Below are 18,420 nucleotides of genomic sequence, written 5' to 3' on the forward strand. Positions count from 1 at the left end.
CCCTCATGCCAAGCACTGTTAACAAATTTAGAATTTTGTCTGAGACTCAGAGCTGCAGGAGAGTGGTCACTTCATGTGAGGGAGCGGAATGCGAGTAGCTGATGTATACATATTGTTAACTTTGGTAGATCTGACATCACCTGCACCAAATTTAGCCCCACCCAAGTCAAATCGATTTGAAGAAAATAGCAGAAAACATTATTTAAAATCTCTCAACAGAAAAGACCAACAGCAATCTTCCTCTGCCAGTTCATAGTAAAAACATCACAAAAACTATAGATAATAGAAGAAATCATGAAAAGGAGTAGAGAGGGGCTTTAATACATTATTGCAAACTGACCAAGGACACATGCTCTTTTTTTTTTTTTAAAGAACTTTTTGAAAAATGAAATGTCCCCAATCTTTTAGTAAATAAAATATGTACATTAATAAACACTGGAAATATAAGACAAATCACAGATAATTAAACGCAACAGTTCTATTTGACTAAACTAAGTTTGCTGTATTGCTTGTTAAGCTACAACAATGTTACAAGTACTAAAAGGAAAGGCTCTTGTTAAAATGCAAATGTGTTCTTTTTAATGCTGAGCACTGCTGTTTCTGTTATTTACCCCAAATTAAGGAGAGAATAAATAAATAAACAAGTAAAAGTGGGGCTACCTTGCTGTTCAACATTGTGTTCATTTTCTGTTTGGGCAGATGGTGACTCCCCATGAGCGATTAATAATTCAGCCTCATAAACAGCTGATTAAGATCAATTAGGATCAGACGAAAGCAATTAAAGGGGAAGGCTGCAGAGAGGAATGTTGCTAATGGGTTTGTGGTTAACGAGGGCACAGTCTGACTCCTTGCCTTTAACTGAGATAATAGATCAGGTCATGTTAGAAGGGGTGGGTGGAAAAGTTGATTTCTAAAGTTTTGTGACATTTAGGATAATTTTGTGTGTTTTCGCTGTTATAAAGAGTTCTATAAGACTGATTTCTGTTCCAGTCCAGTTTATAATTTCTGTTTTGGGCAGAATTACAAAACTCATGAAGGCAGCAATTAGGATGGTGCTTTTGCCCAAGCGCAGTTTTTACACTGAGCACAGGGGGATATGTTTCAAAGTCCAGTTTGTTTTTATTCTTTCTGCTTTCAAAGTTAGCTAGCTATCTTCAGGGGAAACTGCTAAATAGGACAGGTCTACAGAACTATAGATAGGTTCATTAATAAAAATACATGAGAAACTGACTACACCACTGAAAAATGGATCAGCTACACTCTTTTGCATGGTTATACTACAGCCATGTAGTATAACCATGAAAAATACACAAACGACAGTGTCAAAGTACAAAGTATAAGTACAAAATAATGGAAGTATTTGCTTTAGATGATCAAATGCTCTCTGTTGTTGAGGACGCTGGACTTTGAGGAGATTTTTACACAATTTTCACCCCAGTTTAGTGTCAACTCCACCCGCTAGATAGCACCCCAATCACACTACGCTACCAATCTGGGAGTATGAAGACTTGCATTGGCGACGCACTAAAGTTCTGTTATACTTACTTTCAAACATGAGCAAAACCTTCAGGTTTCACTGTTTGTCTGTATAGCTGCTCAGTCTTCCTGTGACAAAATGTAACAAATACCTGAATACTGGCACCTTGTAATAGAGTACCGGTGCACATCCCCAAGCGCTGAGCAATAAAAGAGGAAAGCACATCATGAAGGGAATACTCCATTCTGTCAGCACTAACTTCAGGAACATTTCAGGTTTTCTGGATATGCATTATCAGATAAACAGTAACATGGGGTGACTGACTTAATGTTGCCTAATGCTGCCCCAGTGGTAAGCTAGTGAAACTGAAGTTAGCTACCATCCATGGCTGCCAATGTATGGTGGAATGCATGATATACAACTGCATGCAAAAGTGTAAGAACACCAAGTCAAATGAAGTTTTGTTTATTTATGTGAATACAGGTTAGCATATCCTCTACAGAGAACACATTTCAATGCATAATTTCTCTCCAAATTTTAGGGCAAAATCTTTATTTATTGCTGGGTTTAACATATCAAACAAAATCAAATAAAATGTTGAACTCTGCTAATAAACAGCATTTGTGCATTAAAATGTAGAGGATGTGTTAACTTATTTTTTGAAAATCAACAAAACGTCTCATTTGACTAGGGGCGTCCAAACTGTACCTTTTTTTTATTGCATGCAGGTAAAAGCTCTTGGCTTCATGTACCACAATGGAAAGGAAGATGATTTGAAAGAAGTTTTATCTGAAACATCAATCTAATACTCTTCCTGTTTTCTTGAGCGTGCATGTGTTTCTAAAATACGCTTCAACATAAGCAGGTTTAAGAACTACATGTTATGTTTTTGAGTACAATAAAAGGGGCATTTCTTCATTCTAGCAGGTAACTGATCTTACACAGACTGGAGTGTGTATGTGTGCTGGGGATGCGCCTTTGTTTTTGTAATACTAACTTTGCATTCAGATTAACCAGACATAAGCGTTCGCCATATTGTGCTGTGAGGTTTTGGTTGCACTCAGCAGTGGGAGCATTAGTGAGATCAGGTACTGATGTAATTAATTCTGGATCACAAACACCAATCCATCTCATCCCAAAGGTTTTGTTTGCTGCTCCATCACTCTCAAGTTTCACTGCTCCACAGCTCAGTGCTGGGGGTCTTCATACCCCTCTAGCCTACACTTGGCACTGGACATGGTGACTTTAGGCTTAAGACTTAACAACTCAAAGCCGTTTGAGACAGGAGTGTGATGATTTAAGGAAGTCATTTCCACAATACTGAGTGATGTGCATAAGCTTCGATTACTTGTTAGCTACACTACCAAATACCAAACATGTCTTGGCTGATTGTCTGCATCTGGGCTAAGCTGGAAACTGTGCAAATGGGCTTTTTAATTAAACTGTTCCTTTAAGGAAAAGTGGTCACTCAAACACTTATCGGACAAACCCAATCCAGATCCAACTTGTAATGTCACAGGCCTGTCTTGAAGCAGTATTTCTTGCTTAGCCAGCTAATTTTAAGCTTACTTCATTGTTCTCCTGATGGCGAATCACTTTTTACATGCATCGCCATGACAACTTACGCTACTCGCCTAAAGAGCTTAGGGGCAAGTTAGGCTTGGGATCTTGGATCATAAGCGGCTCATGGATAAATCAGAGCAAGCTGCTGACGAAATATCTCCAGTGCTTCTCAGGGCATTTGTTTGGTATCAATCGTGAAGAACACTGCCTTTTGCTAGAGGAAACAAATCACACTACATATTGTTGATGTCAGAACAAAGCTCCAAAAATTTACAGGAGGAGGAAAAAAAATATTTTGAACTTTCAATGTAAGTTAATGTGACAAGATTTCATACTGAATTAGTCAAAAAAAAAAAAATAGCAACAAAATTCTTATTTTTCTTTTAGGCCAGGCTTAAACAAAGCAAAGCAGTCAACTACTGGTAAATGGGAGAATGGGGCCAAATGTTAAAGAGAACACCAATTTTTCAGTGGCAGTATTCTAACATGTAGTTTTACCTGTATTTTGTCATTTTTATCTTCATGCTGTTTATTTTCTATGCCTTTGAGCTGTGAGCCACCTGACCATTGCTTGTTATTGCCCTGCCTCCCCAACCTTCCTCTACTTAGACCTGAGCTAAATGAGTGAGATAAACGGGCAGGATATCCAACACTATGCACAAACAGCACTACCTACTTAGTTTACATGTTATTCAACATATACTTATATAAGCATTATTATGGGATAATGAGTCCCCCTTAAAAGATAGATTTTCATAAAGACATGGACCTGAATACTGAATAGCTATTGTGTATATACATACTGACACAAATACACACAAACATACAAATGAGGCAAACAGACCCACCCACCCCTCACACACACAGACAAACACACACATACACAGATGTATTTGGTACTACACCTGAATGAAAGCCATCACTGTTCTCCCACAGTAAGCTAAGTCTCAAACCCCTTTCGAAGTGGCCCTGACTGGAAAATCCCCTGGCTTATAAGAACATCATGGACCATCTCTAAACAAAAGAGCTTTTCATTCTAAACACTACCTGAGCCCACCACTCCCTCATCTGACCTTAAATACAACCCAGAGCTAACGTTTCACAGGCCAAAGGCTAAGGCATAAGGTTCAAGCATGCGAACGCATGCGCATACACTGACACACTTACGGAACATGGTGTTGAACTGCTGGGGGTTCAGGTTCCATTTGCCCCACGGAGTCTTGTGGCCTTTAGACTGGGCGTACTGGGCGTGGTTAAACTCCGGCTCTGTCCCAAATGAGTCTAGTACTCGGAGCATACACCTGAAACAAGAACAAACAGTTACTTTAGAAATACACTCAATATAAGAGCTTTAAACATGTACTACAGTCACACATGATGACATAAGAATCACATCGATATTAGACAGATATGATGATTTTTTGTACTCTGGAAGAGCAGAATGTTTAGGTGATGTATTAAAATATCTGCATTCTGTTCTTTTTACTGCATTTGAAACCCAATAGAAACTATTTTTGCATTTCTCTGTAATGCTATCCAGGTGGATCTAATCCCAATTTACTACCAACATCAGCAGACGTACATAATTCACGATATTAGGATCAGCCCACAGTTCCTACTTCATAAATGTTTATGTACCAGCATCAGTACCAGCAGATATGTATTTGGAAAAAAAAATAAAAATCTGATATCACTGTCGGCCCACAGTTCCCATTTTATAATGTTTATGTACTGGCACTGGTATTAGCAGATATGTCCATGAAACATATCTGCTATTGGCAACACCCCAAAATTCCTATTTTATGAAAGTTTATGTACTGGCATAGACAGATATGCGCATGGAAATTATCTGATATCAGCATCTTCCTAAAATTCCCATTTTATAGTTGTTTATGTGTCAGCACTGGCAGATATGCACATGGAAAAATATCTGATATGGGTAAAAAAAAATCCCATTTTACAAACATTAATGTACAGGCACCAGTAGTTATTTACATGAAAAATATTTGATTTTGGCAAGGTCTAAAATTTCCATTATATAAATACTTATGCACATGCATCAGTATCAGCAGATGAGTATATGAAAAATATCTGATGTTGGCACTGGCCCAAAATTCCCATTTTATAAATGTTTATGCACCAGTATCACAATTGGCAGAAATGTACATGAAAAATATCTGGTATCAGCACTGGCCTAAAATTCCCATTATTATAAATGTTTATATAACACATCAATATTGGCATCGGCAGATATATGCACAAGAAATATCTGACAACGACATTGTTCCACAGTTCCCACACTGATGCATCCCCATCCAAAACTATGGAAGCAAGCAGTGAATGTTCTATATTTTAATTTTAAAGATGTTTTACAATAAGTCTGCCAACAACCAACACTTACGGGTATTTAATTTAAGTAAATAATGTTCTCCAGATCATTCCATCCCATACTTCACAAAAAGAAAAAAATATATAGAGCTTTTGTGACCTCATCCTGTGTTATTTTCAAAATCAAAAAAGAATCAAAATGAATAATGCGTTTACACGGTCAACAAATAGGTATACAATTTTCAAGTCATCAAATGTCAAACCATCTATCTAACAATTGCTAAATGGTAAACAGTGCTGCAAACAAGTAGAGAGAAGCTGGTTAGCATTAGCTTAGCTAGCATAATAGCTCTGCTCACCACAGAGCATGGTTGATTCTAGTTAACTAAGGCACTGACACAAGTTTAGATGATGACTCCAATTTGAGGAAGTTAAGTCAACTGGAACTGAAGGGAAAGGAAGGCAAATTTATACTTTTTTTGTGGTGTCTGAATCTGATGTTCTATAGCTAACTTGATGTTAGCTTAGTGAACAGGCTACAGACTGAAACAGTGCCACACACCACAGCACAGGTTTGATTCTGACTAACTACTGCTCAACTGACAAGTTCAGATGATAAAAACTAATGTTTGTGAGAGCAAAAGTCAAGTGACTGGTGCTGGAGTGACAGAAAACCGAAATAAAATGTGTCTTGGTTTGTTTGGGACTGTAGCATTTTGGTTAGCAAATGAATGCTTACTTAGCAGGCCAAACGTGCCACACAGCACAGCACAGATTTGGTTCCAGCTAACCGATGCTGAAACAACACCTGTTTAGAGGATATCAGAGAGCTGAACATGTTCTGTGGTGAGTGGAGCTCTTAGCCATTGCTGCTATCATGCTTAATTTTTCTGACCTACTTTGTGGTGAGATCCCACACCACCAATCAGTGAGCCCCTCTAAAGCATAAACGAGTGGACCCGTCATAATCTGGAAATACCGTCATCATTTTTAAATACAGACATAATCTTTAAACACTGCGGTACACATTATCACTGTTATACTGCCCAACCCTAGCACAAACACATAAATAATGAAAACAATATAAAAACACATTAAGTCTCCTCTCATTCAGTGGGAAGTCTTCTCCCTTCTACGCAGCAGTCAAATGTTCCATGGTTACATAATGACTGTAGAATGTTTGGATGTATTTTTATTGATCAGGAAGAACAACGATGGAAATGACTCCAGAACGTACAAACAAACAAAGCATGTAGTGAAAGTGTGTGCACATATGTGAATATGTGTGCTGCATAAGGAAGCTCTATAAAGCTACACAGCAGATGACATGGTGTATGCACATGTGGGAAAGATTGTTGGGTTGAAGAAAACACAGCTTGGCTGCACACATGGAGTTGCTGGAATACTGGTATCTAGAGAGAATAATAAATTTGTCCTTGTCAGATTAAGCCTGGTTTTAAGGATATTACTTCATATTTCATGCTCAACACCACACAGGCTGTAAACTCGTCCAAAAGGGCTTAAAATCGAACATATCAGGGGACTGTTAAATCTTAATGTTAGTACATGAGCTAGAGGCTTATAAAACAGCATGGTTTTTCTATTCTGCTGAAGACTTACTGTGGCTTCAGAGGCTGATTTCAGATAGCACGAACTACAAAGGTCAATGCAGAGTGATCGACAGTAGCAGTTCACTGATAAGACTGTAGACTGTGGATTGCTGCGGAGAATAAAGTCATGCAGCATGCAGGGCACTAAATGCAGCAGCAGCAGGTCACTAAAAATACCAGTTACAATCAGAAAACCTTCCTGAGTTGAGTATTTTGTTAAAACTTGAAATTGCTACTAAAAGACAAAAACATGAGACTGACAGATTTTGGCTAGTATCCAACTAGCTATAGATCCTCATGTCCAATGTTCAAGGCTGTTCTAAACATAAGTAAGCAACAGGTTAAAGGGACACTGGTCAACAGGACAAATGTAACCATTGCTACATCTGCTGTAAACATTCTTACCTGCATCCTACAGCGGTGCTGTAGTAGTCTCTAGAGTGAGACTTTCCAGTTTAAAGACTAGGAAAACTCCCTTTCGATGTATCTTGAAGGTGGGAGGAACCTACAATTGCTGCAGGGTCGATTTTTGTTGTAAAATGTCTTTTTTTTTGTCAGTTTGTTGATACACAAGGAAGGCACATAACACTACAGCTAAGCAGCTGATTTTTTTTTATTACAGCAGCATAACTGTAGTAGTTCTCTTCAAATTACCATTAGACTGGAGAGGATGGATTACTTAAATGACAGAATAAGTCACTGGCAAGGTAGCTACTTGTCAATCTATAGATCTTCAGTTTTCTTTCTGGCTGAAAGGGTAATAAGTTTGTTTCTGATTGTTTCCGTTTTGTGCTGAATAAACAGAGTCAACGTTTACTTTAGAATTTTGTTTGATGACTGAGGTAAGCGTTACACTAATGCTAGCCTGGTTGTATTCATTAGCCCATACCTACACCTAAATCCAGGAATACCTACACCTGGAAAGTGGTTAGGCTAGCACTGGTTGACACCACACAGACACCCAATGGTTGTATGATGTATGGTGTATTTCAGTAATGCATGCTGGGTGTTGTAGTGACATTAAATGAACACTGAATGAATGAAAACAGTATGGAATGAATGAAAACGGTATAAAATCTAGAACTATGTTGAATCAAAGAGGATGAGGGATGCAATGCTGAGCTACAGAATACTGCATAACATGGCAAATAACATATTAAACCAATTAAAGGTTTAATGAAGAGCTACTGTGCTTGATGTTCTAAAAGAACAAAGCATGGTGAAATAGTTGTAAAAAAAAAAAAAAAAAAACACAGGAGCTATTTATCTAATATTAGTTAGACAGCCAGCTAACTGCATACCTACAAACTTCCTTGTATTTGTCTTGGTGGTTTTATGTTGTGTTCCTGAGCAGAATGAAGCAAGTTTCTAAGAACCCTGTGGTTAATGTGGTGATAAAGTACTGCTGCACTTGGAAACTCAGGTCACTTTGCTTTCAAAACTGAAACATGCTACTCTGAAGTAGGTGATCTGAAATTAAACGGACCTTTTTTTACCTTGTTAGATCATGTTCCTGGGTCATATTAAAATTGCAATATGTAAGATTTTATGTTAAAATTTAAAGAAGCAGCATTACTGAGTCAGTAAAAATAGTAAGTTAAAAGGCCACTACGATGGGTTGGATTTTGTGGGAGTTTTCCGGACCATGTCATATATCTTGTATTAAAGTCACACACAGGCTCAAAAAGAAGGTCTGGCTCGATGTTTAGGTAAAGATATGATGACAATGGTAGATAATTCACTTATGTCTTCAGAAGACATGTTGTTCTCCAAGTTACTGACTGCATTCTCTTTGATTACTCTTTCAACATGCTCACAAACATCAGATTTATCTGTTCAGAAAAAGGGTCTCAAGCAGAGCCGACCTTACAAAATATTCTTACGCACACTGCTTGCAATTACACATCTCCACCAAAGAGGCCTCCAAATTCCCAAAATGTACGTAGAGCAGCTTTAAGTAATCTTTCATAAAAACGAAGACATCTTCTGAACATCTTCTGATTTTTGATTTTGCACCAGAGGGTGTGAAGAAACAATATTATCAAATATGTCCCAACTAACATCATGAGAAAAGGCTCAGCTAGCTCAGAGATGACACAGTGCAGAAGGAAAATACATGTTGACAAATGATGACTTTAAAAATGAAAATAGCAGAAAAAAGGTGGAAAAAGCAGAGAACAACAGAAAGTGAAATAAGAAAGACACAAGAAGAAAAACAGAAAAGGGAAAAGAATAAGAGAGGCTGATCTGAGAAGAGAAAGTCAGCAAAAGAGACTCAAATGTAGGCTAATTTCAGTAGGCTTTGTTCAGTCAACGCTGATTCTCTTTAGTAGCTGCCACAAAACCAGAGAAAGCACTGACACTAGGTCAAACCAATGACAAATACACACACACACATCTTTTTCCCTCCAGCACACCAGCACATCTGCAGTCTAATCCCACCTGTTCCCAGTGAAAGCATGGGAGCAGCTCAGTGCTTCTCTCATACTGCTGCTTTAGAGGCTTAAAGCATTGTTCGGGGATTTCACAACAACAAAGTGGCAGTCCCACCACTGAGGTTTTCTAAAACTGAACGCGACGGTCAAGGGCATGTACACCGAAACCAGCATCTATGGCTGTGTTTGCACCTAGATTGTTAGCTGAAGTCACTGCACTTGCGACAATGTTTTTTTGTTTCATTTTGCTTGCTTTTATACTGTGACAGCTAAAGTGCACCAAATTACATGTGGATGTTTGTTTACTGGTCAACAATTTTCAAAGGATACAAGCACATAGTTACTTGCACACTTACCACCACAAAAACTGAAAAATAGAAAAGAAAGACATTTAACATCTGCAGTGCTCTCCATAATGTTTGGGACAAACTTTGGCACACACACACGTGTGTATATATATATATATATATGTGTGTGTGTTCTTTGCAGAGGATGTGTTTTTTATAAAATATAAAGTAATTATCTCCGAATAAAATCAACAAAACATGTAATTTAACCAAGAATGGTGATCCAATCACCATGACTGCACCAAGGTGATGTTAATACCAAGTGTACATAGGGTTGATGAGTCCCGGGGGAATTCATTCTTTTTGTGTACAGATGTTTCTTTGTCAATGTATGTGCCGGGAGTTATCTTTCCATGGAGACTAACTCAGGCGGGATGACCTGTGCATCCTTTAGGTAAGTCTATTCACTCTGCAGTAATCTTGGCAACAGCTCTGGGCAGTCACTTCCAGCCATACAAGATCAGGCTCTTATGGGGAGAGAACAATAAATGCTAAGCTGAAAGCCACATTAACATTTCAGATTTTTGAAATTACTGGTAAAATCTGGTGAAAGTAGTTTTAAGAGTTTGTAATCCCGTTGGCTCTTTTTATTGAAGCGTGGGACTTTCCCTGTAAACATATGCCATGTTGAGCTGGTTTTGTTTTTCGACCAGTCTACCCATCTCCTCCTCCTTTATATCCCTTGGCTCAGCTGTAAGTGATTTTTACTTACTGGTAATGCACCCAGGAGGGCCCGAGAGTCTTCTTAAACTGAGACAGGCCCACAATGTCTATGTAGATGAGCTCCACCACTTTATCACCCTGCGTGGGACAGCTGGACTTATTCCCCATCACTTTCCGCATGATTCTGCAGAAAGAGGACAGGGGTGAGAGTGAGGAATACAAGTACAAAAAAACAGTGAGGGAGAGAAAACAGAAAATGGAGAGAACAGATAGAGGACAGAAAAAAACAGACATAAAGGTTTATGAAAAAACATTTCCAGCTTAATAGAGCTGGATTAAACGTACATTAATATTGCATCACATTGTCATTTATAAGAGAGGCTTTTTGTCAACATTGCAGCCAATAATCTGCCTTTATCTGTGTGTACACTGAGTCTTTCAGTTCAGTCACTGAAGCTGAAATGTAAACATCGTGTTGCAGTAGGTATAAGGTCTTTATGAGTGTGTACATGTGTTCTATTCACTCTTTAAGCCCAGTGACTAAAGCAAAGCTACCATGTCCCAGTAAATGTATTTGTATGGTGAGGAGTGTGTATGTGTGTGTGTGTGTGTGTGTGTGTGTGTGTGTGTATACTCACTCTTTTAGCTCAGCAATGGAGGCTGAGATGCGGATGTCGTGACCCAGCAGGTACAGGGTGGTGATGAGGTCACTCCACTGCACCAGCTCCCCCAGTGGACCCCCGCTGAATGCATTCTCTGCTATCTTAAAGCCAGACTCCTTCGTTAGCAGCCCCAGATGAACCAGGATCTAGAGAACAAGTTCAAATATACATACATTTACATAATTACTGTACAGAAGTCACAGAGTACCATTTATTTAATTTCCATTTAAAAAGAAAAGTACAACTTTAATTTTTCAGGAGATATTTCAGAGGAGATTCAACAGATGACAGTCCACCTTGCACAAGGAAGGGGAAAGTGTAGGCTGGAGTTCAAAAAAAGATTAAAACGTGCAAATAAATGGAACTCCTTATAACCATGACAACTCAATGCTGCGGGTCTGAAAGGGTGTGTAGCAAGAAGTTGTTACTGAGAAGAAAAAATAGAAAATTTGCACTAGAACACCAAAACTGGACAGACCTCAACATCACTGAATGTGTTTCGGATTATTTGATTCGTGAGAGGCAGAAAATGCAACCAACTTCTAAGACGTAAGTTTGGAAGTGTGAAAAAATATCACTGTACATTTCTTCTAAGCACTCAAAGCAAGTCTCATGAAAAGAATGGAAGCTGTAATAAAGAGTGAACACACTAAAAAGTGGAAGAAAAAAAACATACAAAAAAAGAAGAAAGTGTTTCTCCCAGAAATGTAGCCTAATGTCCATTCATCTGGATTTAAAAATTCCATTTATTGCTGCCTTCATTTTGTTACAGCTTACACCGGAACTACAGTATTTTGTTTGGTGAAGCAAACTGAAACATGGCAAGGGGAAAAAGTATGAAATCAAAATGAAGGCATCTTATTGTGGTTTATAAGAAAAGGTCTAAACAAAATGCCTTTCAAGCAAGTTTGACTTTGAAACTTTACCCCATGAACTTACTTCACAGATTCCAGCATTATCCTACAGAACCAGTGAAAAATTTGGACACACCTGACTGAATAAAACTTTTGACATTTTGATTTAAGAGCTTATGCTCATATTCTTGAAACTGTCTTGAAAAAATGAGTGTCTTTCTAGGAGTCCAAACTTTTGACCGCTACTTATAAAACATAATAAATGTGTGTATATGTAGCTGTATTTTCAGAAGGCAGCTTGTGGAAAGACATCCTTTATTACCTGTCCTATTAATCTACTCTGAAATTTTATAGACGATAACTGCAAGTCGTAAAGCCTCATATTTGGGTTGTCTTTATGTACAGTGACGGCCAATGCACTGTAGCAATTTTTATTTCACTGGTATCTCCAACAACCTTGACCTTTCCCATAAGATACTGTATATGATAAGTAGACTGCACTAGGTTTGTCTAAGCTAGTGCATGTATCGTTTTCAGCTAATAGCTGTGGGTATTGGATTAATATCAGGTGTCCATTGTGAGGGGCTTAAAAGGAGAGAACAAAGAGCTCGTCAGGGTCAGGGTGTTACATTCATGTTATGGCAATCATCTCCATGGACACACTGGGTTACAAAGCTATTGTAATGCTCTATGGTGAATCTGTGGTTTGGACTGACCATGGAAATGGTCAATAGTTATGGTCTTGGAAATGCTTTCACTGTTCACTGTTTTGTGTTTCTTGATCTTGTGCGCATACATACACTACTAATACAGATTTACATTAGCACTCAATCTATTAAAAAATCCACCCCTCACCCAGCTTGAAAACTGCATAACAGAAATTAAAACATGGATGAAGCACAACTTTCTCATGTTAGTGACAAAACAGAACTTATTCTAATAGGATCCAAATCAACTCTCTCTAAAACTTCTCCTTTCTCTCTTTCCATCGACAATGGAACTCTGTCCCCTTCCCCTCTGGTGCGAAATCTGGGCGTTCTCTTTGACTCAGCTCTCTCATTCAGTGCACACATCAACTCTGTAGTTAAAACTTCTTTTTTCCATCTCCGTAACATTGCAAAAATTCGATCCTCTCTGTCTGCTGCAGAAACCCTTATTCATACATTCATTTCTAGTCGCCTGGACTATTGTAACTCTCTACTTGCTGGTATTAACACCTCCCTTTTATGCAAACTCCAGATGGTACAGAACTCTGCTGCTCGCCTTCTCACCCGCACCCGTGCACATCAGCATATTACACCCATCCTGCAACATCTCCACTGGCTTCCTGTAAAATACCACATACAATTCAAAATTCTTCTCCTCACACACAAAGCTCTACATAACCTTGCTCCTTCTTACGTCTCTGATCTACTTATTCCCTACAAACCAACTCACACTCTCAGGTCTTCCTCTGCTGGTTTACTCACTGTCCCACCTTCCAAACTACATGGGTACGGTGATCGTGCTTTCTCTAGGCTGGCTCCCCGACTCTGGAACTCTCTTCCCTCACATATTCAACAGGCCAACTCTGTCAAACCTAAACCAGCCCTTTGCCAAGTCCTGCTATGTTTTGCTTGTGATGTTATGACTGTGCTTCATGTTCTCATGTTTGTCTTTACTGTTCTGTATTTCGAAAAACCTGTAAGCGTCTTTGAGTTCTTGAAAAGCGCTATATAAGTATAATGTATTATTATTATTATTATTATTATTATTATTATTATTAATACTTTCAGTATTTGATGTGTCCACTTTTTGCCTTTATTACAGCTTCTGTTCTTTTCGGGAGACTCGCTTTCCTTGTTTCAAAGAAATATGCAGGGATATTTTTCAACACCTCCAAAGTTCAGTGCACTTTCTGCTTCTCAAGATCCAAGTAATTCCCAACACATTCAACTATGTTAAGGTCTGGACACTGGGATGAGAACACTTTGCAGCTTGTTTGCTTGACTTGCAAATCTTCTTTATTGTCTACTTTCATCTGTAACAGCTTCTTCCCAGCTACTGATTTTCATACTCAAATTGCTGAGATGTCTTCTCACAGTTGAAGGATTGACAGAAACACCTGTGGATTTTTTCAGATCTGAGTTGAGCTTGACTTCATACTATCTACTCAAAGATAAAAGGAGGATTTACTGTTTATTCAAAGGTTCAGGACTGTCACAACTATTACATAATTGCTTTACTGCAATTATTTGAGATTGGTGCAATTTTTAAGCTGACTGCAATCATTTTCCACAGTTGTATGATTTCACAGTCATATTATATACATATCATGACCAGAATGTGAATTGGGTTTGTTGGGTTGAGGTAAATAAATGTAAACAAAAGAGAGCAGTAAATGCATTCCTTGAGATGTTATGGGGCTTACATAAACAAAAATATTCTAACTTCTAGCATGCAGCACAAATATTGTTTGTTTATTTGATAGCTACGTAGCCAACTGTATCGGTTTTAAGCATGTCTGCTAGCTGAGTGTTTTATTTTCTTATATTTTCTCTTTTGAGGAAAACAATTCTGAGTAACTGCAGATATTTGTGTATGAGTAAGTGCACACAACAGTGTAGTGTATCATTAGTATGTAAATATAGCCACTTTAGGCCACTTGAGGCCTGTATTTTAATAGTTACCTACACTGAACAAGAAAAGACAAACTGTTAAGCAAAATTATTTATATGACAATCGTCAGCTAAAGTTTCATCACTGAGACAGCCCTAGTAACAGTTTTAGGGGTCTACTAGGTCTTGCATGAATGCCAGGGGAGCCATTTTCTCTAGATCCTTGAATATCCCCTTAAAAAAAGAACAAACTGCACAGTACTGTGCGCACACACACACACACACACACACACACACATCACACACACATCACACACACACACACAAATCACACACACACAAACAAGCACAATGTGTCATTTAAGAACTGATCTCAGAGAATTCTGGTAAACAACACTTCGGTAACATTTTAAGTGGGACTTTTTCAGGCAGGAAATTAGGCAATGTCTTGTGTTTTTCCTGGGAGAGAAAGTGTGTGTGTGTGTGTTTGGTCTGTTGCCACGGCTGTTGGCTGCAGGTGAAAGAGAAGAGTCTCGCGTAAACTCTCCAGGGAGAGAGTGTCCTGGATGGTGTGTGTGTGTTTGTGTGTCTCTCAGCACGACGCGTGTGTGAATTATTCAGCTGGAGCAGAGCAGAAACACAGCGTGCATTATTAAAAGGTGGCAGGTACGCAGCACAATGGGCTTTCCGTGTTCTTCTCACAATAACATACCTAGCACACCTAATACAGTAAGTCTGCAGCAATATATTGACAACTGATGAACTAATACTAAAAAAAAAAACAAAAAACTCTTGATATCAGCCAACAATAACTGCACATCTGTTTTACCTTGGAATTTTACACCTTTTTCCATGTTTTTATAAATTGTCCTGTATTTATGGTTCAAATGTAAATTATATTGTTTTGTTTCACTATGAAGAAGAAACCACATGTCTCTAAGGGCATAGCCAGATTATAATCTAATTTCTGGTACTGGGTATTGTAATCACTGGGGACGCACCAAAATTTCAGCCACCAAAAATGGTTGAAACTGGCATGGTTTTTGGACAAAAGAAAAATTTATGCAAACTCCAGATGGTACAGAACTCTGCTGCTTGCCTTCTCACCCGCACCCGTGCACATCAGCATATTACACCCATCCTGCAACATCTCCACTGGCTTCCTGTAAAATACCACATACAATTCAAAATTCTTCTCCTCACACACAAAGCTCTACATAACCTTGCTCCTTCTTACCTCTCTGATCTACTTATTCCCTACAAACCAACTCGCACTCTCAGGTCTTCCTCTGCTGGTTTACTCACTGTCTCACCTTCCAAACTACATGGGTACGGTGATCGTGCTTTCTCTAGGCTGGCTCCCCGACTCTGGAACTCTCTTCCCTCACATATTCAACAGGCCAACTCTGTCTCCACTTTTAAATCTAAACTTAAAACCTACCTCTTTTCTATTGCTTATAACTGTTCTCAATCCTAAACCAGCCCTTTGCCAAGTCCTGCTATGTTTTGCTTGTGATGTTATGACTGTGCTTCATGTTCTCATGTTTGTCTTTACTGTTCTGTATTTCGAAAAACCTGTAAGCGTCTTTGAGTTCTTGAAAAGCGCTATATAAGTATAATGTATTATTATTATTATTATTATTATTATTAATACTTTCAGTATTTGATGTGTCCACTTTTTGCCTTTATTACAGCTTCTGTTCTTTTCGGGAGACTCGCTTTCAGTGTTTCAAAGAAATCTGCAGGGATATTTTTCAACACCTCCAAAGTTCAGCGCATTTTCTGCTTTTCAAGATCCAAGTAATTCCCAACACATTCAACTATGTTAAGGTCTGGACACTGGGATGAGAACACTTTGCAGCTTGTTTGCTTGACTTGCAAATCTTCTTTATTGTCTACTTTCATCTGTAACAGCTTCTTCCCAGCTACAGATTTTCATACTCAAATTGCTGAGTTGTCTTCTCACAGTGGAAGGACTGTCAGAAACACTTGTGGAGTTGAGCTTGACTTCATACTATCTACTCAAAGATGAGCAGATGGACATTAAGCTGGAGCACTAATCTGGCCCTGACTATGAGTGCACAATATATTGGTGGTATTAAATATCTGGGCCTACACCAGCTACCAAAACTAAGCAAAGCAAAAAAACAACACCCAAGTAACAGTATATGGGCTATACAGTCTTGGCCAAAGCAAGGTGTTAATTATTAGTTGTTGTTGTTGGCACACATATTCTGCAGGGCACGTCAAAAGCCAGGAACAATCTACATACCTGTAAAACGCTTTACATACGTAAGTTATGTACTTGTGACATATGTAACCCACTAATCAAACTATTAAGCATCTTCCAGATATTTAGCTGGTTCCTCAATTTTTACTCACCCTGTATATCAGTGTCTGCCCTCTCACTCTACTTTAATCCTCAGCAAAGGGTGTGTAATCAACTTAAATATAATAGTTATTATAGTTGATTAGTTGATTAATCAAATAATAGTCAATAGATTTATCAATTACACAAATGCTAGATACAGCCTTAATCTCAAGAGAATACAAGATTATTCAGTACCTTTTTCCGCTTGCGGTTCTGCAGGTCCTGCTTAGTGGACAGCGAGCGAATGGCGCTGACCCACGGCTCCTCCATCCGCTTTATCCTCAACATCATCCAGCGGAACTCTTCCCGCCGAGACATCACTCGATACAGCTCATCTAAGCTGGTTCGGATATCAGACTGGACCAAAACCAGGCAAAAAAAACAAACATCAGTGTCTATGCTGACTGTCTAGAGCACGTGTCAGGCTCCAGTCCTTGTGGGCCAAAAACCCTGCAGACTACCTCATTAAACACAGCTGATTTAGCTCATCAACTAATTAACAAGGTCTTCATGAACTGAATTCAGAGTGTAAGATGAGGGTAAACACTAATCTCTGCAGCACTCTGGCCTGGTATGGCCTTATTTGCTAATACTTTGAGCAGAGCAGATTTCACAATGCAATTTTTTTTTTTTAACAAATTATTTTTATTAAAAGCACATATTAGAAATCTTTTGGCCCTTGGTGGTTTCATCTTATCGTCAGCACTATCTTGGGAATGTGTGGAGTCTGGAATGATTCCCAAGAGAGTACTCACACTAAGATCGCCACAAATATTTACACATATTAAATAGTTTATCTATAAACAAAACTGCTTAGCCTATATTCACTACAGTACTTTGAAACATGACTGGCTGATAAGCATTCTATGAAAGCTTGACCACATTTTTAAAATTTCTTCAAATATTACTCATCTTGTAGTTTGTAAGCTAGCAGCAATTACCAGCACAGAGACCATTTAATGGGACTATTTTTCTTTGCAGAATGTAAAACTTTTCTGTTTATCATACTTTTATATAATAATTGTCTCAACAGCTGATCTTAAATATCAATAATAAAACTGTGATACAACGAAGATTGTGGCATAAACCATGTTTAAAACATATTTATGGCAGAAAGGTGCATATATGGTGTTGTATGGCAAAACAGTCCTCAAAGAAAACTTTCAGATTTTCAATTGTAAAGAAATTTAAGGTGGTATGTTTCTCTACAATATACTTATTTGTATTTCACAGAATCGTGTAATTTCTGCCCATGTTCGAGCTACAAAGTGTAAAAGTATTAAATGAAAGTAAGTACTGTAAGTGACATGCTAGCCAGCTACATTTAACAGTAGTGACATGAGTGATGACTCCAACGTTAATGATGCATTGCCTTTCTCAAAACAGTGAACTCTCTGTTTTAAGCTTCATGGTTTACCTGTGTTGTCTTTGCTGCAGTTTCACAGCTATAAATATAAATCTCACGAGTTTTCACATTCTTAAAACAAGGCTAATTTTACAAAACTCTGGTCTG

General features: G+C 38.3%; 1 protein-coding gene across 1 annotated transcript in view; it reads right to left on the bottom strand.

Moving 5' to 3' along the window:
* Positions 1-18,420, bottom strand: part of mgat5 (alpha-1,6-mannosylglycoprotein 6-beta-N-acetylglucosaminyltransferase) — a 147,029-nt gene that overhangs the window by 33,243 nt on the left and 95,366 nt on the right. Inside the window, exons 7-10 of the mRNA XM_036561089.1 lie at positions 17,103-17,264; positions 11,062-11,231; positions 10,473-10,607; positions 4,208-4,341 (exon numbers count right to left, since the gene is read on the bottom strand). Coding sequence (XP_036416982.1) covers positions 4,208-4,341; positions 10,473-10,607; positions 11,062-11,231; positions 17,103-17,264 — 601 coding nt within the window. The remainder of the gene's footprint in view (positions 1-4,207; positions 4,342-10,472; positions 10,608-11,061; positions 11,232-17,102; positions 17,265-18,420) is intronic.

The sequence above is a fragment of the Colossoma macropomum genome, unplaced genomic scaffold (genome assembly GCF_904425465.1).
Source record: "Colossoma macropomum unplaced genomic scaffold, Colossoma_macropomum, whole genome shotgun sequence".
In the NCBI taxonomy this organism is placed as follows: domain Eukaryota; kingdom Metazoa; phylum Chordata; class Actinopteri; order Characiformes; family Serrasalmidae; genus Colossoma; species Colossoma macropomum.